Here is a 24302-nt window from a genome sequence, read left to right as displayed (position 1 = left end):
CCAGTGCTTCTGGGAGGCCAAAGCAAGGAAGATCATTTGAGATCAAGAGTTTGAGACCAGCCTGGACAACACAGCGAGACCCCATCCTTTAAAAAAAAAAAAAAAACCTTTAACCATTAGCCAAGCATGGTGGGACTTGCCTATGGTCCCAGCTACTTGTACTTGCAAGGCTAAGGTAGGAGGATAGCTTGAGCCCAGGAGTTTCAGGTTACAGGGAACTATGATCTGGCCATTGCACCTCAGCCCGGGCAACAGAGCAAGACCCTGCCTCTTAAAAACTGCTTAGTCCCTATTCTTTCCCCTTATTTACCAGGTGTGAAATTTCAATAAACATGTTTCAGTGAAATGATGAAAAGGACACAACAGCAAAGTATGTTAGAAAAAAAAATGCTTTGGAATCAGATAAAAAGTCCTGAGTTTAAATTTAGCTCTGCCTTTTACAAGCCTCTGAAGATTTATTCTGATCATTAAACAAACATACATGAGTAAACCTTTAATTAGTATACACTCAAGGTACATATATTGTTTTCCTTTCTCCTTCTAAAGCATGGAAGAGTTTCTTTTTAAAAAACAAGCTGACAAACTATGAAAATTAAAAGAGCACAACAGCATGCAGAAGTAGTACAGAGGAGTTCCTAGAAGTTATATTCTTTCTCCAGAGAGCAATATTATTCCCAAAAGGGACTCTACTCACTTCACAGCTTGGAAGGTAATACCTACCTTCTGACAGAACAGAAACTGGTGTCTGGATCCTAGAATCTCCTAGCAGTAGTCACAAATATATATATATTTTTGGTAATATGCCACTTAAATAAAATAAATGTTAATAAGCAACAAAGTAAATCTTTAAAAAGACAAAGCCCCACCATCCCTCCAATCTCCCACCCAAAGACAAATTATAACTCAACAGCCTATCACCAAGATTCAGCCTGTCACCTAGGTTCATCTCAAAATAAAAAGACCTGCACAACCCAGGAAGCACTGGGAAATCTTGGTGCAGCATGGAAAATATGAACACCAACCCACTTAACCAAAACACGTAGGAAAAAATTTCTTCCATTTCAGTAACTAAAAAAAAAAAAAAAACCCAAGCACTTAAAGTGATTACTAACTTGAGCAACAGCTCTGCAGCCTGATACTCAAATCTGAGCTCTGCACTCACTTGGATGTATAACCATGAACAAACTACTTGACTGCTCTGACCTTCCACGATTGAAAATCGTGAATGAGAGTAAAATGCTTAGCACAGTGCCTGACATATCACAAGTGCTCAAAAACTTCTGTTAATTACAGTGTTACATAAAGACTAAATGCATGTGAATATATCATTGGGGAAAAATTCCATGGCTTGTTAGAGCAAGTTGAATATTGTCTCTTCCAAATTTATGTTCACCCAGAACCTGTGAATATGACCTTGTTTGGAAAAAGGGTCTTTGCAGATGTAATCAAGTTATGAAGATGTAATCAAGTTATGAAGAGCCATATGAAGCCCCATTTAGTGTGGGCCCTAAATTCAATATGACTGGTGTCCTTCTAACATGGAAATCTGGACACAGACGCAAAGAGAAAGATGGTCACGTGAAGATGGAGGCAGCAACTGCAGTGATGTAGCTACAGGCCAAGGAACACCAAGGACTAGCACAATATCAGAAGCTGGAAAAAGACAAGGAAGGATTCTTCCCTAGAGCCTCCAGAGAGACCATGGCCCTTTTGACACCATGGTTTCAGACTTCTGGCCTCCTGAACGGTGAGAGCACACATTTCTGATTTTTTAAGCCATCCCATTTGTGATAGTTTCTTATGGCAGTCTAGGAAACTAATCCGTTTGTTGAAAAAGAAATATATAAATACAACAAGGAAAGCTGTGAATTTTCTTGATGCATTACTTATTGGAACTATCAATCTAGTTTTATTCTTCCTATCGGAATTCTGAGAAGTAAAAGATTATCTATGATGTATTTTACACATCAAGAATCTGAAGCTCAGAAATGTTAAGTGACTTTTCTTCTCAAGGTTCATGTAAGCAGCTGGTAGCAAAGCCACAACTAGAAGCAAAAATTTACCAAGTCCAAGTATAGGTGCTTAATACAATACTCTTTGAATGATGAAACTCTTGGATAATCAACATACATTCATGTGCCAAATAGCATTATGGTCAATGACAGACCACATATACAATGATGGTCTTATAAGATTTTAATACAGCTGAAGAATACCTGTCTTAGCACAAAGCACTACTCCTGTGTTTGTGGTGATGCTGGTGTAAAGAAACCTACAGTGCTGCTATTAGAAGTATACCACATACAATTATGTACACTAAGAATATGATAGTTGATAATAAAAAGCTATGTTACGGTTAAAAACACTTATTTCTTATGATAATAAAGTGTTATGTATTTACTATACTATACTTTTAATCGTTATTTTAGAGAGTACTTCTACTCATTAAAAAAAGTGAACTGTGAAACAGCCTCCAGCAGGTCCTTCTGTTGGCACTGTCACAGGCAATGAAAGCTCCGTGTGTGTTGTTAGCCCTGAAGACCTAACAGTGTAACAAGATGCAAAGGTGGAAGACAGTAATATCGACAAACCTGACCCCGTGTGGGCCTACGTTCATGTGTGTGTTTGTGTCTTAGTTTTTAGCAAAACAGTTTAAAAAATAAAACTTTCATTTTAAAATGGAAAGTTTTAAAGATAGAAAAAAGCTTGTAGAACAAGGTGCGAAGAAAATATTTTTGTACAATTACAATGTGTTTGTGTTTTAAGCTAAGTGTTATTACAAAAGAGTCAAAAAGTTTTAAAAACTTAAAAGTTTACAAAGCAAAAAGTTACAGTAAGCTAAGGTTAATTTATTATTGAAAAAAATATTTAAAATAAATGTAGTGTAGCCTCAGTGTACAGTGTTTATAAAGTTTATAGTAGTGTACAGTCATGTCCCAGGCTTTTCACATTCAGTTACCCTTCACCCACCGACTCACCCAGAGCAACTTCCAGTCCTACAATCTCCATTCATGGTAAGTGCCCTACACAGGGGTACCATTTTTATCTTTTCTACTATATTTTTACTGTATTTTTTCTATGTTTAGGTATGTTTAAATACATAAATCTTTACCACTAATTGCCTACAGTATTCAGTATAGTAGCATGATGTACTGGTTTATACCCTAGGAGCAATAGGCTATACCATATTGTCTAAGTGAATAGTAGGCCACACCACCTCAGCTTGTATGTATTAAGTATGTATGTATGTAAGTATGTATGTATGTATTTGAGACAGAAACTCGTTCTGCCTTGCCCAGGCTGGAGTGCAGTGTCACAATCTCAGCTCACTGCACCCTCCGTCTCCCGGGTTCAAGTGATTCTCCTGTCTCAGCCTCCCGAGTAGCTGGGATTATAGGCACCCGCCACCACACCTGGCTAATTTTTTTGTATTTTTCATAGAGACAGGGGTTTCACCATGTTGGCCAGGCTAGTCTCGAACTCCTGACCTCAGGTGACCCACCCACCTTGGTCTCCCATGCCTCGGCCTCCCAAAGTGCTGAGATTACAGGCGTGAGCCACTGCGCACGGCCCTCAGCTTGTATTTAAGTGCACCTTATGATGTTCACACACCAACGAAATCACCTAACAACACATTTCTCAGTTTCCCTTTCGTTAAGCAATGTGTGATGGTATACACAAAACTCCAGATTATTTTCCAGATATTTAGAAATACTTTTCAGATATTTTGATATTTTCAAAGTTTCTGAAAACTGCTCTGTCATTACTTCTGAGTGATGAGCTGAAGAATAAAGCATGAACCAAATGAGGTGAGTATCTTCTTATACACAGCTAGTGAGACTATAAACTGGCACTGCCAAAATACTTCTCTAAAGTATGCATTAAGAACATAAAAGAGCATTCATACCTTTGACTGAGATAAAGATATTTATCATGGCATACTTAATTTTAATAATAAACGTAACTTAAATAGTCAACAAGGAAAGCCAATAGCATGCAGCCATTAAAAATGTTTTCCAAAAACCAACTGGGAAATATTCAGGGCACATACGTAACATGACTGTATTTGAACAAATTACTTATGTGCTAGGAAAATGTACCATAATGTTGGTAGCGAGATAATTTTGAGCTGTTGGGTTTTTTGTTTTTTGTTTGGTTTTTTTTTGGGGGGTGGGGGGGTGGGTGTCTTTTATACTTCTATGTAATTTCAAAGTTTCCTGATAATTGATACACAGTATTTCATCAATTCTAAGAGGTACTCTCCCCACATGTCAACAACTTTTAAATCAAGATGCATTTTACCATTTCTGTTATGCCCTAGTTTAACTGAAATAACTTCTTTGTTGTACTTAAAATAATGGTACATCTTACAATCAATAGCATCTTAAGTTATATGAAATGTGGCAGTTTTATAACAGGGAACTAAGATGATATAACATATACACATATATAAACCCACATATATATTTATGAATGTATATAAAAAGATGAAGCAACACTTATGACTACTATTGTACTAATCTCAGTTGTTACTAAGAGACTCTAGTTCTCAAATATAGAAATTCCCACTTAACTACTGGCTATAAAAACCTAGAAACAGACACTGAAGAGGTGTCTCTGATAGAGAAAGACTTTGTTTTTCTCCTCAGTATAGGCATATCCAGTCACCTCCTAGTTATTCTTAGTCACCATTCCAGTTCAAGTTCTACAAATCTCACTTTAAAATTTCCTTTGTGAAGACTTGGGAAAGCAAAATATTCACCAAATCTACAATGTTTATTAGTTTTGTTCCAGCTAATTTTTAAATAAGTAAATCAGGATTTAATTTGTACGCTACCCTAAGGGAACAAACTAGTAAGAATAAAAAAGTGAGCCCTCTGGACTGTGTCCTCAATTAAAGTATGCTCTATTGAACTTTTGGGGGGAGGGGGAAATATATATATACATATATATATGTATGTGTGTATGTATCTCCAATCTGGAAAGAAGCTAAAGTCTGCAGTGACATTTTTAGAATAAAAGTTTAATGATTAGATAGCCCACAGAACTTTCACTTCAAACCCTGATTATTCTGTTCATTTTATCAGTTGATCAACCTTTAACTTCTGGCCTACTAATTAATTTAATGGATACTGATCACAGTAAAGCCATTTTCTTAAGGTTTTGACTAGTACTAAGGTCAAAAAGGCATTTTGACCCTTATTTTTAGTAGCAATAGACTTTTTCTAGACACGAGTCTAGATAAAGACAGAGTTCAGCCACACCAAGCTAATATAAAAAATACTTTGCAAGAATGTAAGCTTCATGAAGGTAGGATTTTTGAGAACACTGCTGAGACACAGTAAGCACTTAAAATAATGGTACATCTTACAATCAGTAGCATCTTAAGTTCTACGAAATGTGGCAGTTTTATAACAGGGAACTAACAAATATAAATCTAACAAATATGACAGTTAACATCAATGGCTTGTTTGCATTATTCAGTCTGTTTTCCTTGTTTCCTGTTAGCTCAGATACCCACACAGTTTTGTTCTAAATACACGTTCAATTAACCATTATATTCTAATAGTGTTTTCCTTTTTATGAGACAGGTCTTTCTTAGTTGTCCAGGATGGAGTGTGGTGGCACAATCTTGGCTCACTGCAACCTCCACTTCATGGGCTCAAGCGATCCTCCCACTTCAGCCTCCTAAGTAGCTGGGACTACAGGCACATGCTATCATGCTCAGCTAATTTTTGTAATTTTTGTAAAGACAAGGTCTCACTATGTTGCCCAGGCTGGTCTCGAACTCCTGAGCTCAAATGATCCTCCTGCCTTGGCCTCCCAAAATGCTGGGATCACCACAAGAGTGAGCCACCACACGCAGCTGCATCAGGTTCTTAAACAAATTAAACCACTATATCAGGTCATTAAACCATTTACTTTGCAATTGTTAAGAAGGGGGTTATGGGGGTTATGAGGTGGAAGGGGATGTGAGAAAAGTGATATTGATAGTTTCCGGCAGCATTTAAAAACACCAGATACTTATCCCTTACCTTATTAGCACGTATCTGTTTGTAAATGTCTGTTTGCTGACGAATTCGATATTCCAAGTCAGAAACATGAGCCTGAAGCCAGTTCCAGCGGCTGACAATAGCTGCCCGATCTGCAGCCCATTTCCATTCTGACCTGCGTCTCCTAAAAGGAAATAAATTGAGTGAAATCCAAGAGTAGCAGTAATATCTATACCAGATTGGGGGGTGGGGAGTGGAATTTAACTTTTAAAGGCCCTTGGAGACTAACTCTAGTGTCAAGAAAAACCCAAGAGAGAGACACACACCTCCCACTCCTCAGGATGCACATGGATATAAACTTCCAAATAGGTATTTCCCAAATTAAGTGGAGCTGCCTTCTAGCATCCTGATCCTGTGGCACACAGTTTCTCTGAAATCTCATTAATTTCTCTGGGACAATAAAACTATTGTTGTCTGGGACAATAAAACTATTGTCCATGCCAAAATAAAACATACATTAAGAATAATCTATACAGGAAATCCAACCGACACTAAGAATTATTAAAACTAATAAAGAATTCAGCAAGCGTTCAGTAAAGAATATTTAAAAACTAATAAAGTAGAAAATATTCATTAAGTACCATTCATAACACCAACAAAACTAATGATATATTAAATATCTTTACAGAGAAAATAACACCTGAAAGCATGAAGATCTATACAAATGGTAGGATACATTTTTTCAGGATGGCGATTCTCATAAACATCTATAAATTCAAAGAAATTCCAATCAAATTGCCTACAGTATTTTTAATGAAAGCTGAGAAACAGATCTAAAAGTTCACATGGAATTAAGGACCAACAGCAAGAAATTTGGAAGAAGAAGGCATGACGCAAATACACATTACCAGATAGCCAGATTTGCTGCAAAACTATAGACAGCCTCAAAACGTAGAACTAGATACATAAAAGATACCAGGAAATTTTTTAAAAATCAGATCACTGCAGAAAAGATTAAACTACTCAATAAATAGTACTAAACTGGCCAGTTCTTTAAAGGAAAAAATAAAATTAGTTCCCTTCTTCATGATATAATTACAAAATTTTGGCATTTCAAATTGCTAAATACGAACAGTCAAACTTAAAAGAATATCTTCGGGACTTAGAGCAGGGAGCATTTCTTAGATAAGACACAAAGATATCACCTACTTTTCAACATACAATAGAAAATCTAATAAAGTTAAAAGGCAAACTACATTTTGGTGGAAGATATCTAACACATATAACTGACAATTAAACATCAGAATATGTAACAGAACTCTCAGAAATAGGTTAAAAGAAAAAAAGACAATCTTAACAGAAATAGGAAATTCATATAAAAGGCAAATAATAAATATATAAAAATGTGTCATCTCGTTAAAATTTGGTTAAAATATCAATATTAGGTAAAACATTAAGATGCTGTTTGAAATCTGGATGGGAAAACGCATAGTCTGATAAAGCCAACAGGTGGTGAGAAATGGAAAAGAGCAATTAATATATTGCTGGTAACAGTTAAAACTGGAACCACCATTTTTGAAAAATAATTTGAAAATACTTGGCAAGGTGTAAAATGTGCATACCCAACCATCATGATATTGTATTTTTTTTTTCCTGAGAGGCAGGGTCTCACACTCTATCACTGAGGCTGGATTATGGTGGTGCAATCACAGCTCACTGTAACCTAGAGTTCCTTTGCTTAAGCTATCCTCCCACCTCAGTCTCCCAAGCAGCTAGGTTCAGGAGCATACTACATACCTGGCTTTTTTTTTTCTTCCTTTTTTTTTTTTTTTTTTTGAGACGGAGTTTCTTTCACTCTGGTTGCCCAGGCTGGAGTGCAATGGCGAAATCTCAGCTCACCACAACCTTCGCCTCCCGGGTTCAAGCGATTCTCCTGCCTCAGCCTCCCGAGTAGCTGGGATTACAGGCATGCGCCACCACGCCCGGCTAATTTTGTATTTTTAGTAGAGACAGGGTTTCTCCATGTTGGTCAGGCTGGTCTCAAACTCCCAACCTCAGGGGATCCACCCACCTCGACCTCCCAAAGTGCTGGGATTACAGGTATGAACCACTGCACCCAGCCCTGACTAACTTTTTTTTGAGACGGAGTCTTGCTCTGTCGCCCAGGCTGGAGCGCAGCGGCAGGATCTCGGCTCACTGCAAGCTCCGCCTCCTGGGTTTACGCCATTCTCCTGCCTCAGCCTCCCGAGTAACTGGGACTACAGGCGCCCACCACCACGCCTGGCTAATTTTTGTATTTTTAGTAGAGACGGGGTTTCACTGTGTTAGCTAGGATGGTCTCTATCTCCTGACCTCATGATCCACCCAACCTCGGCCTCCCAAAGTGCTGGGATTACAGGTGTGAGCCACTGAGCCTGGCCCCACTGGCTAATTTTTAATAAAAAATGTTGTAGAGATGGGGTCTTGCTATGGTGTCCAGGTTGTTCTCAAACTCCTGACCTTTAGCCTCCCAAAGACAAGAGCCACTATGCCCAGCCATGAAATTCTGTTTCTGAGAACATAAACTACACATTCCTCTGCATGAGGAAACAGGTTCACTGGAGGAGAGTCTGTAATAGATTAAAACTAATTATATTCTAATTCTGCTGAAATTGGTAAATTATAATTTATTCATTTAATAGTTCTATAGTAATAAAAATAAAATTTAACGGTATCTATATGTATCAACATGATTAAATCTAAGAACACAATGTTGAATGAAACAACTACAAAAAAAACTAAACAAGATTAAGTACACACAAGTAGTAAAGGAATTTGATGAAATACTATCTAGCAATTTACTATATGTATCAACATGACCTAATCTCAACAATGGGGAATGCAAAAGCTGCACAAAAACAAATAAGCAAATAAACATTAATAAGGATTGTTACCAATACAGATAAGTGATGAATATATTTCAAAATGCACAAAACTGATATACAACAAATTTACAATCAAGCTCCTCATTAGCTCTGGAAAGGGGATGGAGAAGTTGGATTTTAGCTCTACCTATAATGTTTGACTTCTCATGTAAAAAAACAAAGATGGAAATGTGACAACATTAACACTGTTTAAATATTAGACTGGGGATACATGGTGTCTACTATATTCTGTAATCTAAATATTTCATAATCTACCACAAAACTATTTTCCCAGAAAGCAGCAGCAGTCACACAGCCCTCAGTCCCACTTCCCATCAGGATATACACATTCACTGCTAAAACTTATGACTACAGGTGAACTTGAACACAGTCTCCCATAGGCGCAAAATACAAAATGTCAAAAATAAAGAAGAACAAATCTGACCACGACAGAGTAAGACATTAATTAATACTTAATCATACCATAATAATTAAGACCAAGGATCGTAATGGTATTTTAACTTTTGTATGGACCAAACATAAACCATTCAAATCAACCACTGTGATAATTATCAATTATGTCTCTTCTTTTAGAAAGAAGACATTTTACAGTTCCCTAATTTTGATGGAACCACTTCAAGATAAAAAGATACTTTTAAAGTACAGTTATTTGCTTCAATGTTGGCTGCAGGTCCAGCTCTACCCTAAATCCAGGAAATGATCTCAAGAGATGAATAAGAACCTAGGGATCATTCTTGAACAAGAAAAATGCCCCCTACCCACAAAGAGACAAAACTAGTTAACCCTTGTATTTTATTCCCACCTTTGCTTACTCTTCAAGGCTTACCACCTTTCTATCCTGCAAAATCTTTTGGATTTATAGATTCCTTTCATTCCTAAAACTACCACCACACCAGGTCCCCATCTATCACCACTGGGCAACCCCAACAGCCTCCTTAGTTGCTCTTCCCAACACCAGTCAATCATGCTACTATTCCTCAATCAACTCCCCTCAAACCTTTTTCATCCTGGCATTCTAATGTTTAAGGAACCATGCAGCTCCTTTGTTTGAAAATACAAAAGGAAAAGAAAATTACTTAAAACATTTTAGTTCACAAGAACTTTGATAAATACACTTTTTCTTGGATATTAATGAAAGTCTTATGTCCCCTACACAGGTATTTACCTAAATAACAATACAAAGTGAGCCTCCTGATAATATGTTTTGGATAATATGGTTAATAAACTAATTAAAGAAAGGCAAGGCAGCACTAAGGAATACTAACAATTCCCAATTTATGAACAAGTTTCATTTTACAAGTGTATCTGTGATATGATGGTTTAGAACTCGAAGTGATTTCCAGGAGAAAGTTGTTACAACATTGTTCTTCCATAATGCTGCTCAAACTCTGATCATCTCCAATGAAAAATGGAAAACCTCAACTCAAGCGTCCAAAAAGTATCTTGTTCAAAATACCAGCAATATGAGCAGAAAGCTAAGCTGTTATTAAGCGTGAGAGGTGTACAGTTAACAAGTCTGGATAAGATATGAAGATGTTACCATACTCCAGTGGCAGAGCAGAGCACCACAAAACAGTAACACAAGAATAAGAGCTTCACATCTTTTGTTCCTTAACAAAAACAAGCTATATAAACTCAGCTTATCAGAGGTAAAGACAGACTTCCTCCTCAATATTCGAAGTGTAAATTTATCACTCTGACAATTTACACCTCAAAACAAGGGACACAGATTGAACATTAGGGACATGTTTAATGTTATACCATACAGACTTCAGGAAAGAACACAGGACTAAGGTTGCAGAACGATACTTTAAATACAATGAGGACTTGGTTTCTAATACAGTCATTATCAATAATGAAGAAAATCACGTGGATTCTAACACTGATAAGTCTACTCATTCCTGTTGCTTGTTTCTGTGCTATTAGTGAAATAACTGTTTTAACTATGTGTCTGAGTAGGACACTAGAATGCCTTAGAACGTTTGATTTTAATGTGTGCTTTATCCTAGTCCATACAAAAATATGCACTATATATACTGTAGTTATCACCTGAGTGGGAATTCTTTTCCACTCGTATTTTGCTCCTTGCTTTTATAAACTTTTTATTGGTAAAAGTGGCTTTGTCTGCATGTGCTGTACAAAAATTCATTAAAATGTTACACGATGAATTACTTTTTGGTTACCTAAATGCAGTATCAATATTTGCTTTTGTGACACCACATGAATAGTACATCTTAATGTTAACCAGCTATGTGCTAGTATTGGTTTACATAAGAAATATTTGTTGTATATAAATATTTCATTAGCTATGAACTTATACTTTAATCGTTCTTTTTACACAGACTATTACCACAGAGAATTTAGAATGCTCTGTTGACTCTAAGAATATAGATCTTTCCTGTGTTTGTTTCACACTGCTTTTGAGCTAGGTAGTGAGTACCTGTGAGTGGTTTTTTGTTGTTTTCTTCATGTGACTCAACAATTTTAAGATTTCTCTTTGGTGAAATCTATGGTGAAACCCCATCTCTACTAAAAATAAAAAAATTAGCCAGGCGTGGTCGCGCACGCCTGTAATCCCAGCTACATAGGAGGCTGAGGCAAGACAATTGCTTGAATCCAGGAGGTGATGGAGGCTGCCGTGGGCCGAGATCACACGCCACTGCCCTTCAGCCTGTGCAACAGAGTGAGACTCCATCTCCAAAAAAAAAAAAAAAAAAAAAAAGCACCCTCTATAAACACACTGAAATCATACAGTAAAAGTAATTATTTTTTTTCTTGCAAATTCAGGGTTCAGCTTACATGTTGGCTAAAAATTAATTTTTCTTTTTAGTTCTTTAAAGTTATTAATAGTCAATGGCTTAAAAGGGATTATCAATATATCAACTCTTTTGTATTTATTAGATAAGTAACACCAAAAGCTAGACATTGAACCACATGGAACACCACATGTTGACTACCAGGCCTAGTGCCTCTAATTAAGTCACCTAACTCTATTCTAAGATGGGAAATTTGTATGTAAATCCAGTAGAACAGGGCTGGTGGATTATGCTTCTCTTCCCTGATGTATTAAAATAAATTTTTAAAAATCTCATTAAGGCAACAAATATGCCAGAAAAACCCAAATGGTGGTAATTTCAACTTTGATTCTGATTTCAGTCCCATCTCGATTCTTTCCTTTTAATGAAACAAAGGTTCTATTAGCCAACTAAAGTAAAATGACTGTTCACAGCGAGCTACACAGTGCTACATTCAAACTGGTAGATAAATTGACAAAGGATTATGTGCTACTTCCAAGTGTGCAGGAAATCCTGAGACATCTAAGTTCTGAAATCTCCAGGTTATTTAGATAACTTTTAAAAACCAAAAGATTCAAATAAAACTGAGATCATCCCAGAGCGTACAATTGCCAGATTAACAGTTTTCAGGGAAAGAGTTAGGGTCACTGTGGGACAGGAATGAGAAATCTTGAAATTGCTGAGTCACATGAAAAAACACTCGCAAGTACTCACTACCTAGCTCAAAAGCAGTGTGAAACAGAGGAAAGATCAGGAGACAAGTTCTCACTTTTACTTACTTTATGTGATCCTAAACATATAAACTGACCTCTGGAAATAAGAACAACATCTGCTTCCAAAGTTGTGATAGCCATACAATGATGTAATCCTAACTGCAACCTAAAATGTACGTATTAGATAAGAATAACAATTTAGTCAGCCGGGCACAGTGGCTCAGGCCTGTAATCCCAGCACTTTGGGAGGCCGAGGCAGGCAGATCACGAGGTAAGGAGTTTGAGACCAGCCTGACCAACACAGTGAAACCTCGTCTCTACTAAAAACACAAAAAAAAAATTAGCCAGGCTTAGTAGCATGCACCTGTAATCCCAGCTACTCAGGAGGCTGAGGCAGAAGAATCACTTGAACCCGGGAGGCAGAGGTTACAGTGAGTCGAGATCGTGCTACTGCACTCCAGCCTGGGGGACAGAGCAAGACTCTGTCTACAAAAAAAAAAAAAAAAAAGGAATAAAAATTTAGTCATTATAACCATGGATTTAAATTCCATATCAAAAAGGTACAAAAAAGGAAGAAAAATAGAATAAGATTAAAGAAAAACCTCTCAGATAAATTCAGGAAACAGAAGTGTTTTCAGTTAGCAACAAGCCATATTCTGAGAGTTTCTTGAGCTTTGAACTTTAGAGTTATCTAAAAGTTCCACTCTAAACAGAAAAATCAAAGTAGTCTATTAGAATAGACATTGCATTATCAATGACATTACCCCCAAATTTAAAAAGATGGAGGTAATAAAGCATAAGGAGAAGAGAACCAAACTGTCCAGAGTTAAATATCCCACATTTTAGTTGTAAAGTAAAACCCAGGAAAAAACTCGGATACATGCTTTGTCTTAACCCATTCTCATCTGTCACATGACCTAGGTTGTGTCAGCTTTCTACAGATATCTGTAGTAATGTGGAACAAATGTATCAGAGCCAATACTTTTTTTTTTTTTTTTTTTTTTTGAGATGGAATCTCGCTCTGTCACCCAGGCTGGAGTGCAGAGGCACGATCTCAGCTCACTGCAACCTCTGCCTCTCAGGTTCAAGTGATTCTCTTGCCTCAGCCTCCTGAGTAGCTGGGATTACAGGTGCCTGTCACCATGCCTGGCTAATTTTTGTGTTTTTAGTAGAGACGGGGTTTTGCCATGTTGGCCAGGCTGGTCTCGAACTCCTGACCTCAAATGATCCGCCTGCCTCAGCCTCCCAAAGTGCTGCAGTTACAGGTGTGAGCCACAGCACCCAGCCCCAGAGCCAATTCTATCTAAACTGCCAATTCATCCTGACAGACCCTTGAAATTGAACACAGCACTTTTGTCTTACTGCTTCAACTAGATTACCTCTAATATTTAAATGAAATTTGTGTATTTTTGGTAGTTTATTTCAGGCAAGCATTTAGCCCACCATGAACTCACTCTATCCTTCTTCCTTCCATTTAACAAATATTTAAGCAACTATTAGTTACCAAGAATTAGACTAGGTTAGGGATGCAAAAACAAGAACTGTGGCTCAAGTTTACAATTTAATGGGGCAGATAGATGTTAATAATCAAATAATCATATAAAATATAAGATAAGAGATCCTAACTATGTCAGATTTAGACTGGGGGATCTAGAAAGACCTGTGATATAAACATTTAAACAGACCTCCAAAGCATAAATTAGGACTTGGATGCGCAAACTGGTAGGGCTTGGGGATGTGGAGCAGAAGATACTAGGTGGAACTGTGGTATGTCACAAAGAAACGACATGTATACAATGGTTAGGTGGTTAGAGCTCCAACAGTGAACAACGAAAAGAATGCATTCAACTTGACAATGGATACAGGTAGGCAGGGCCAGGTCACACAGAACCTGGCAATCCATGTTAATCTTATAAAGCAAAATAAGCAATCCTCATCTTCCCTCACACTCTTTTATTTATCTCAGACCCTGTTTGAATGAAAATTTACAAACACAAGCTAAAAGATAATAAACTCCCATAAAACCATCAACTATCAACTTTTGGCAAATCCTACCTCATCTATAATATCTATCTCCCATCCCTATGAATTATCTTTAAGCCAATTCCCAACATCACATCACCACCTCTAAATATTTCGGCATGTTTCTAAAATGTAAGGTCTTTAAGAATATATACCAGTATATTTTATAATCTAAAAAACAATAATTCCTTAATGTTAAATATCCAGTTACTGGTTAAATTTCCTGGATTGTCTCAGTTTTCTCCAAATCAGAATCAAATAAGATCCACACAATTCATTTAGTTAATACATCGCAAGCTCATAACACGCTCCTCCTCATTTTCTTTCCTCACAATTTGTGGAAGAGACAGCACCATCTGTCCTTTAGAATTTCCTCCATTGTGGATTTTACTGACTGTGCCTTCAACACAAAGCCCATACTTCTAAACTTGATAATTTGACACCTCTAGGCTGGCCATGCTGGCTCATGCCTGTAATCTCAGCACTTTGGGAGGCTGAGGTGGGTAGATCATTTGAGGTCAGGAGTTCGAGACCAGCCTGACCAACATGGTGAAACACTGTCTCTACTAAAAATACAAAAAAATTGGCCGGGCGTGGTGGCCTGGGCCTGTAGTTCCAGCTACACAGGAGGCTGAGGCAGGAGAATTGCTTGAACCCAGGAGGCAGAGGTTGCAGTGAGCCAAGATCACGCCACTGCACTCTAGCCTGGGCAACAGAGTGAGACTCTGTCTCAAAAATAAACAAACAAACAAACAACCTTTAGTAGTTTGATACATTTCATTTTCTGTAGGCCAGGTGATAAATTTTTTTTATACATTAAATTTTTACATGTTTAACATTAAGACTGAGATACGTTTTAAAATACACTCAATCTTTTAAAAATCATTTAAGGTACTTTAAACTCCTTTCAATACCCATCAGTCAGATTTTTCATCAAACATGGTAAACATATACATATTATATACTCTGTCTAGCACAATAAAAGAAATGTAATTGTTTGTCATACCCTATGCAAATTTCCAACTAGAAAATACCCAGAAGTATCTTCTAACACTAAAACCCACGTCTCTCCAGGAAAGTTTTTCCTTGTGCATCGTACCTCACAATTCACTTTGTCCTCTTCAAGCTTAGTTGGATCCTCTTATTTTGTTATTTGTATGTCCTATTATTTCCAAGTCATGTCATATATATAACTGGTCTCCAACTAGATTATCCATGCCTCCTTATGGGAACTACCATGTGTTTTAACTGTAAAACAATTTTTAATGATGTCTGCACACATGCAGTTTACAAGTAAATTTGCAAAAAATATAAACAATATGGGAGAGTTTTAGCTGATGCCTTATCCTGTTTTAATTCTCAAACGTTTATATTTTAAAAACACTTAACTGAAGTATTCTAATGGAGGAAAAAATGGCATGATGAAGAAGTATGGAAATGGCTTACAGTTCTTGACTGGCTGTAGGACTGAACATGGAATTTGAGCATGAAGATTTTAAGCAAAATACTAGGCTAGTTACTGTGTCTTTTTACTTTTTTTCTTTTTTTTAGACAAAGTTTTGTTCTTGTCACCCAGGCTAGAGTGTAATGGCGCGATCTCGGCTCACTGCAACCTCCGCTTCCCGGGTTCAAGCGATTCTCCTGCCTCAGCCTCCCAAGTAGCTGGGATTACAGGTGCCCGCCACCACGCCTCGCTAATTTTTTGTATTTTTAGTAGAAACAAGGTTTCACATGGACAGGCTGGCTAAAACTCCTGACCTCAGGTGATCCACCCACCTCGGCTTCCCAAAGTGCTGGAATTACAGGCGTGAGCAACCGCACACGGCCTACTGTGTCTTTTTTAGAGAATAAGACTGTTATGTTTCAAGAATAAAGCAAATGACAAATAGTGAAAGGCTCTCAGTTATTCAAAGTACTGCCATTCCAGAGTAGCTCCTCCAGAGCGAATTAATTTTCTGTCTACTTTTCTTCCTTTCAAAAGTTAAACTGAGGTTAGAATGTTAAAATTCTATATGTGATACTAATTTCTCTTTCAAAGAGATCGCTTGAGGCCGGGTGTGGTGGCTCAGGCCTGTAATCCCAGCACTTTGGGAGGCTGAGGCGGGCAGATGACTTGAGGTCAGGAGTTCAAGACCAGCCTGACCAACATGGTGAAACCCCATCTCTACTAAAAATACGAAAATTAGTAGGGAATGGTGGTGGGTGCCTGTAATTCCAGCTACCTGGGAGGCTGAGGCAGGAGAATTGCTTGAACCCAAGAGGCAGAGGCTGCAGTGAGTGAGATCACACCATTGCACTCCAGCCTAGGTGACAAGAGTGAAACCCCATCTCAAAAAACAAAAACAAAAACAAAAAAACCCAAAATGATCACTTGAGCTCAGGAGTTCGAGACCAGCCTGGGCAACAGGTGAAACCCCATCTCTACAAAAAAAAATACAAAAATTAGCCAGGAATGGTGGTACAAGCCTAGGGTCCCAGCTACTCAGCAGGCTGAGGAGGGAGGATCGCTTGAGCCTGGGAGGTCAAGGCTGCAGTGAGTCGAGACTGCGTCACTGTATCCAGCCTGGGCAGCACAGCAAGACCTTGCCACAAAAAAAAAAAAAAAAACCCAGAAGGGTGAAGGAGCAGAAAAGTACAGTGTATTGAGACAGGGTCCCCCTTTCATCCCTACCCCAGTCCCACATATTCCACATGGAGAACTTGCCTCTGGCTATCTCTAGAAGAATGAGAGAATTTTAATACTAAATCCAACAGAAAAACATCTTCTTTCTCACTTTGAAAATACAGTTTATTGGAAAAGAGTATGGTGTCTGGAGTCAGTGAACACTGAGTTCCAAATCCTGGCCCCACCACTTAGCTAGCTATTATCATTGAGCCCCCAGTCAGCTACTGAGAAATCAAAAAAGTTCCAATGCACAATCTCCAGGAATAATGCTCCACCTTTAGTTAAGTCTAAGAATTGCCTGACAGAGTTAAGTCTCACGTACCTTTATGAAGAAAAAGCCTCTTAGTTCTTATGTAAGATATGTATGAGACCATACTTTTCTTTTTTGTTTTGTTTTGTTTTTGAGACGGAGTCTCACTCTTTCGTCCAGGCTGGAGTACAGTGGCGCGATCTCAGCTTACTGCAACCTCTACCTCCCGGGTTCAAGCGATTCTCCTGCCTCAGCCTCCCAAGTAGCTGGGATTACAGGCGCCCGCCACCACACCTGGCTAATTTTTGTATTTTTAGTAGAGACGGGGTTTCGCCACGTTGGCCAGGCTGGTCTCAAACTCCTGACCTCAGGTGATCTACCCACCTCAGTCTCCCAAAGTGCTGGGAATATAGGTGTGAGCCACTGCGCCCAGCTGAGACCTTATTTTCAGAAATAGTCCTTAAAGACACTGAGGTTTAGCAACAGAACCCATCTTCAAGAAAATGAGTTGAACCAAAAATCAATTTGTTAATAAACTTATCAGTTCTTAAAAATAAATGTGGTAAAAAAGAATTGAGGAGATATGGAAACAAAACAAACAAAAAAGTGAATAAATAGAAGAAACCCTGGTACAGGCAAGGTGGTGTAGACTCCATTCTTTCTCCCAGCTCATCCCTGTTCTAAGCACAATTATAAATCCTGCAAATAACACAAGAGGCAATCGAAGGAAAATTCTGAAAGACAGAAAAGGGAAGGCAAACTAGTTAAGGGCCCCAGGACTAAAGGAACAACACAGTGACAAAAGCATCTAAAAAACACTATCCAACCGAAAGAAAGTAACCCAAGTTTGGCATTTCCTGGCTTCCAAGAGAGCAATAAAGAGCATCTCAGACAGGCTCATTCCCTGCCTCCATAGAAGGGAAGTATTTCCTTCAATACCAGAGAAGCACTGTAGCAACAGCAAGGCGGATGGATCGGGAGGTCTGCTAATAATAGGAAGCCAGAGGAAACGTTATTGCCCCATTTCTCAATTTCTTTTTATGGCAAATACTCATTATGTCTAATTTGTCTCTTCTCATTATTTCTTTAACACAGGGTTTCAACCCACTATTGCACCAAAACTGCTGGTCAAGGTCACCAATGACCTCCACTGTACTAAATCCAATGTCCACATTTCAGTCCTTACCACCCTTGATCCATTAGCAGTATCCAACACAGGTGATTACTCCCTCCTTCAAATACTTTCTTCACTTCTCTTTCAAGACATACTAACCTGGCTTTTCTATTGTCTTTCTGAATTCCTTGTAAGACTGCATATGCGAAATCACTAAATCTTCTTTCCTACACTTCCTTCCTAGGTGATCTTACCCAAACTCATGGCTTTAGGTATCCAACTATGTTTCTGACTCCCAAATTCCTACCTCTAGCTGAAATCACTCCCCTCAACTCCAGATTCCTATTTCTACCTGCCTACTCAACATTTCTATTTGAATGTCTAAAAAGTGTCTCAAACTTTACATGATCAAAATGAAGTTGATACTTTCCCCTCCCCAACTCCTATATGCCATCCCAAACCTGCTTCAACTAGATGGATCTGTTCAGGTCAAAAACCTCCATGTAATCCTTAATTTCAACCTTAATTACACCTCTCTCTCTCTCATAAACACAATCAATCGGCAAATCTTATTGGCACTGTCTTCAAATATACCCAGTATTCAGCCACTTCTTGCCACTTCATTGTTAGTACTTTGGTTGAATCTTTCTAGATGAGTCCAAGAGCCTCTAAACGGGCTTCTAGCTCTCACCCTTGACCACTTTCAGGATATTATCATGAACATAGCAGCCAGTCTAATATTGTATAAAAGGATAAGTTTGATCATGTCACTCCTCTACCCAAAACCTAGCCTAGTTGTTTACCATCTCTAAAAACCCAAGTCCTGACAACAACCCTGTAAGGCTTCAAACAGAGGGCCTCTATCACCCAATCCCTGCTACCTCTCTGGCCTCATCTCCTGTTCTCCTCCTAGCTCATTCCATTCCAGTCACCGCTGTTTGCTGAACATGTTAGGCAAGCTGTCACCCACAGGACCTTTTATTTGCTATTCCTAATGCAGATATCCTCACTTTCTTCAGGTCATTTCCTTACATGACACTTTATTAAGGCTTTCCCTTAACTATCCTATAAAATTGCAATCCCTCTCCAAACACCCCCTACACACCTTTCTTTCCCGCTTCCTGGCTTTATTAATAGAACCTTCATGAAAATTATTTTTAATTATCTATCTTTCTGTCTGTTTCCACCTCTAGAATCATATCCGGAAAACAGAGATTTTTGTCTTGTTCACCATAATATCTCTGGTTGCTTGGAACAATGCCTAGCAAATGGCAGGTACTCAAATATTTGTTCAAAGGGAAGGAAGGAAGCAGGAAGAGAGAGGGAATGAGGATAACAGGTTGGAACTATGATCCTAACTTTTCCTTACAAAAGATTAAAACCAAAGTAATTCCAGACTGAAGCTAACCCCTTTTCTCATTTGGTGCCAACAGACCTCATAAAACTAACTCTGGCCTCCTCATAAAACTAACTCTGGCCTCTAATGCTGAAAGCAGAAGTCAAGCAATTATAGTCCACACTCTTAGTCCAAGTACACACAAACCAGGGAAAATAAAGCTATATTACAAAGTGAAAACTACCAACAAGATATTTGAGAGCTTTTCTTTTTTTGGAGACAGGATCTTGCACTGTCACCCGGGCTAAAGGGCAGTGGTGCAATCATAGCTCATTACAGCCTCTATCACCTGAGCTCAAGCAACCACTCTCACCTCAGTCTCTGCAGTAGCGGGGACCTCAGATGTGCGCCATCACGCCCAGCTAATTTTATTTTTTCATAGAAATGGAGTCTCACAATGTTGCCCAGGCTGGTCTCAAACTCCTAGGCTCAGGTGATTCTCCTGCCTCAGCCTTCCAAAATGTTGGGATTACAGGCGTGAGCCACTGCACCCAGTCAAATCCCAACCATACACAACTTGAATGGAAACTTGCTGAGGGTACTACAGATATTCCAGAGTAAAAACGTTTCCGCTTTCACACGTAGTAAAATACAAAATTCTCACATCTCAATTTCTATGCTTTTGCAAACCACTTACTAACACAATCGTGAATTATATGATACACGTAAGATAGTTTGTTTTATTGGCAGATTTCGATTCTGCCACATCAAATTGAAAAATATTCTGTCATGTTCATCACTATATATTATATAAATTTGCCTCCCTCAAAAACCAACCCCCCCCACCCCCGGCCGCCAAAAAAAAAACCCTTAAGAAATAATTTTTAATGACACAGACCTCAAAGGTCGAGCTAGTTTGCAGTTAAAGAATGACTGAGGGCACAAAGATGGACATTTTCACCATCCTAAAAATTGGAAGATATCACTCCCAGGGTTGCTGTGATTTCAATGCATTCCATTATAAGTGCTCAGTAAATAGGAAGTTGCTGCTGCTCTTACCAGCTTCTGACTACCATACCTGGTTGAACTAACTCAGTTACCACAAGGTACTCTATGCCCTTACATCTAATGACAAATATTTGTTTTGAAAAACGTATACTCCTTAAACACACTTGAGAAACAGGAACCGGAGACCCAAATACATTTTGTTCTGAATCAAGTTCCAGTATGCACAGCAAAGTGCATGTAGAGGGGTGAGAGGGTGACTAGGGAGACCACTTCAATGGGAGATTATTCTGCAGTAGTGCCTCAACTGTAGAACAGTGATGATGATAAACTCATCCTAAATTTAGGACTACTGACAGGATCAAGTGACCATAGTAACTGTTCATCTTAAGTCGTAAAAAGCTTTCTGGCAATACTCGCCTTCAAAAAAAACCTCACATGTAGGAAAAATCTTTTATGTGCTTGAATAAGGGTAACATAGTTACGCTAAAGGCTTAGACTTTTAACTGGTCTAATGAGAGGAAGCACAGTGGTCATATAATAAGAAGGTTCATGTTTTACTTCATTTTACTAGTGTTTCCTCATGAGAATTAAATAACAGAAACTATAGGAATCACAAATGAAGTGCTTACTCCATGCAAAACACTGGTCTGGCACATTACAGATATTAATTAACATAATCCTCATTAGAACCCTGTCAAGTGGGTATTATGATCATCACTGCCCCATTTTATAATAAGGAAACTAAGACAATAAGGCTAAGTAACTTGTCTAAGGTCACACTACTAACCAGCAGAGCCAAGACTTGACATAGGTGCTCTGGGCCAGAGTTTTTAACAGTTGGAATATACAAATTTACAAGTATTACTGCCAAATCAATTTTCTCAAAAATAAGTCAAAGTGGAGGAAGGGGGGAGATGACCCTCTGAATTCACTAAGGTTCTGTGAAAAGATGCTGAAACAAATAAAAAGAGTATTTGATTGTCAAATATATGCTATTTAGAAATACTAATGGTAAAGAATACTGTGGGCAAGAAAAGAATCACAAGTATTTGTGCTGAGTTTTGAAAGGAGGAGAGAAATAAGGTTGGGGTGGGAGGTGGGGAAAGCAGGTCAAGCATCGAATAGAGCATGAATAAAAATGCACAGTCAGGAAAGTAAAAAGCAATGTCCTAGATACAAAGCAGTAGTAATAGGTAGAAATAGTATTACAAAAACAGCAGTGCCACTAGGTATCAGGAACTCAATGCATAACTAAAGAGAACATAAAAATAATTAAAACTATAGTGAAACAAATAACAAGAACATGTCATATTCTTGGTTGTGATAACTACCTATCATAATTGTAGTTTTTTTCCCTTAAATTATTAAGTTGGAGCAGTTATTTTACATCTGATGCATTTCTTAAGCGGTTTTAAAGAATGGCATAGAATATGTGATGATAAATTTGACATAATAATTTGAGTTCATGTGAATGAGTGTTCAAACATTGCCAAGAAAACACTGAAAGATAATTTTTAAAGATGGAGTTTCACTCTGTCGTCCAGGCTGGAGTGCAATGGCGTGATCTCAGCTTACTGCAACCTCCACCTCCCGGGTTCAAGCCATTCTCCTGCCTCAGCCTCGCAGGTAGCTAGGACTACAGGAATGTGCTGCCAAGCCCAGTTAATTTTTTGTATTTTTAGTAGAGATGGGGTTTCACCATGTTGGCCAGGCTGGTCTCAAACTCCTGACCTCAGATGATCCCCCTGCCTCCACCTCCCAAAGTGCTGGGATTATAGGCGTGAGCCACCGTGCCCAACCGAAAGAGAATATTAAGGAAGACTCTGCCCAACCAATTATTAAAACTGCCATTATACAACAAGTATAATCAATAGATATGGCTGGTATTTGAACGAGACTAGACAAAGAGATCAACAGACCACAAAATACAACATATACATCCAAGTATACATAGCAACGTAATATGCAAAGATAACATCTCAATTCTCAGAGGAAAGGACATTGTATTTAATTATTGATATTGATATAACCAACTACACATTTGGGAAGAAGGGAGAGGAAATTCCTATCTTACACTACACACAAAAATAAATCTGAAGTGTGTTAAAGACTTTAGCATTATCACTGCATTGGGAGGCATTCTTAAAGAACAGAAGAAAAGCAGAAACTAGAAAAGTTTATTTTTTTGAAAATTATCTAATTAAAAATTCTCATGCTCTCTGATCCACTTTTCAAGATTCGATCCCACAGAAACGAGAGCACCAATACAATAATGTTTACTATCAAGGTAACTGAAAGCAATTATATTTCCCAAAGGAGAATGGCTGAGTATATTATTGTACACCTCTATAGGGAGTGTTATATAATCATTAAGAATGAAGACAGACACGGTGGCTCACACCTGTAATTGCAGGGCTTTGGAAGCCCAAGGCGGGTGGATCGCCTGAGGTCAGGAGTTCAAGACCAGCCTGACCAACATGGTGAAACTCCATCTCTACTAAAAAATACAAAAATTAGCCGGGCATGGTGGGGTGCACCTGTAGTCCTAGCTATTCAGGAGGCTGAGGTAAGAAAATCGCTTGAACCCAGGAGGTAAAGGTTGCAGTGAGCCAAGATCAAGTCACTGCACTCCAGCCTGGGTGAAAAGAGTGAAACTCTGTCTCAAAAAAAGAATCCAGACCGGGAGTGGTGGCTCATGCTTGTAATCCCAGTACTTTGGGAGGCTGAGGTGAGCGGATCATCTGAGGTCAGGAATTTGAGACCAGCGTGGCCAAGACGGTGAAACCCCATCTCTACTAAAAATGCAAAAATTAGCTGGGCATGGTGATGCGTGCCTGTAGTATCAGCTACTCAGGAGGCTGAGGTGGGAGAATCGCTTGAACCCGGGAGGCAGAGGTTGTAGTAAGCCAAGATTGCACTACTGCATTCCATCCTGGGTGAGAGTGAGACATTGTCTCAAAAAAAAAAAAAAAAAGAAAGTAAACTGGGCAGATAATTTTTTTTTTTTTTTCTTTTTGAGATGGAGTGTCGCTCTTGTTGCCCAGGCTGGAGTGCAATGGCACAATCTCGGCTCACCACAACCTCCGCCTCCCAAGTTCAAGTGATTCTCCTGCCTTAGCCTCTCGAGTAGGTGGGATTACAGGCATGCACCATCACGCCAGGCTAATTTTGTATTTTTGGTAGAGACAGGGTTTCTCCATGTTGGTCAGGGTGGTCTTGAACTCCTGACCTCAGGTGATCCGCCCACCTTGGCCTCCCAAAGTGTTGGGATTACAGGTGGGAGCCACCACCCCCAGCCGGGACAGATAGTTTCAGACATCAATTTAAGTGGGAAGAAGGCTACAAAGACGACAAACTAGCAATGCCTGAAGACATTTTTCATTGTCACAACTGGGGGAAGGGGGATGGTACTTGGTAGAGGCCAGAGATGCTGCTAACCATACTACAACACAGGACAGTTTCCTACAAGAAAATGTCAGTAG

General features: G+C 38.7%; 1 protein-coding gene across 20 annotated transcripts in view; it reads right to left on the bottom strand.

The window, feature by feature from the left end:
• The window catches only part of KANSL1 (KAT8 regulatory NSL complex subunit 1), a 192942-nt gene that overhangs the window by 58642 nt on the left and 109998 nt on the right, over positions 1-24302 (bottom strand). For all 20 annotated transcript variants that reach the window (XM_063718844.1, XM_024234493.3, XM_024234494.3 and 17 more), the window contains one exon: positions 6036-6177. In XM_063718844.1, coding sequence (XP_063574914.1) covers positions 6036-6177 — 142 coding nt within the window. The remainder of the gene's footprint in view (positions 1-6035; positions 6178-24302) is intronic.

This window comes from Pongo abelii, chromosome 19, assembly GCF_028885655.2.
Source record: "Pongo abelii isolate AG06213 chromosome 19, NHGRI_mPonAbe1-v2.0_pri, whole genome shotgun sequence".
Lineage (NCBI taxonomy): Eukaryota > Metazoa > Chordata > Mammalia > Primates > Hominidae > Pongo > Pongo abelii.
The sequence above is the reverse complement of the archived record's forward strand: the minus strand, read 5'-3'. Positions and strand labels throughout refer to the sequence as shown.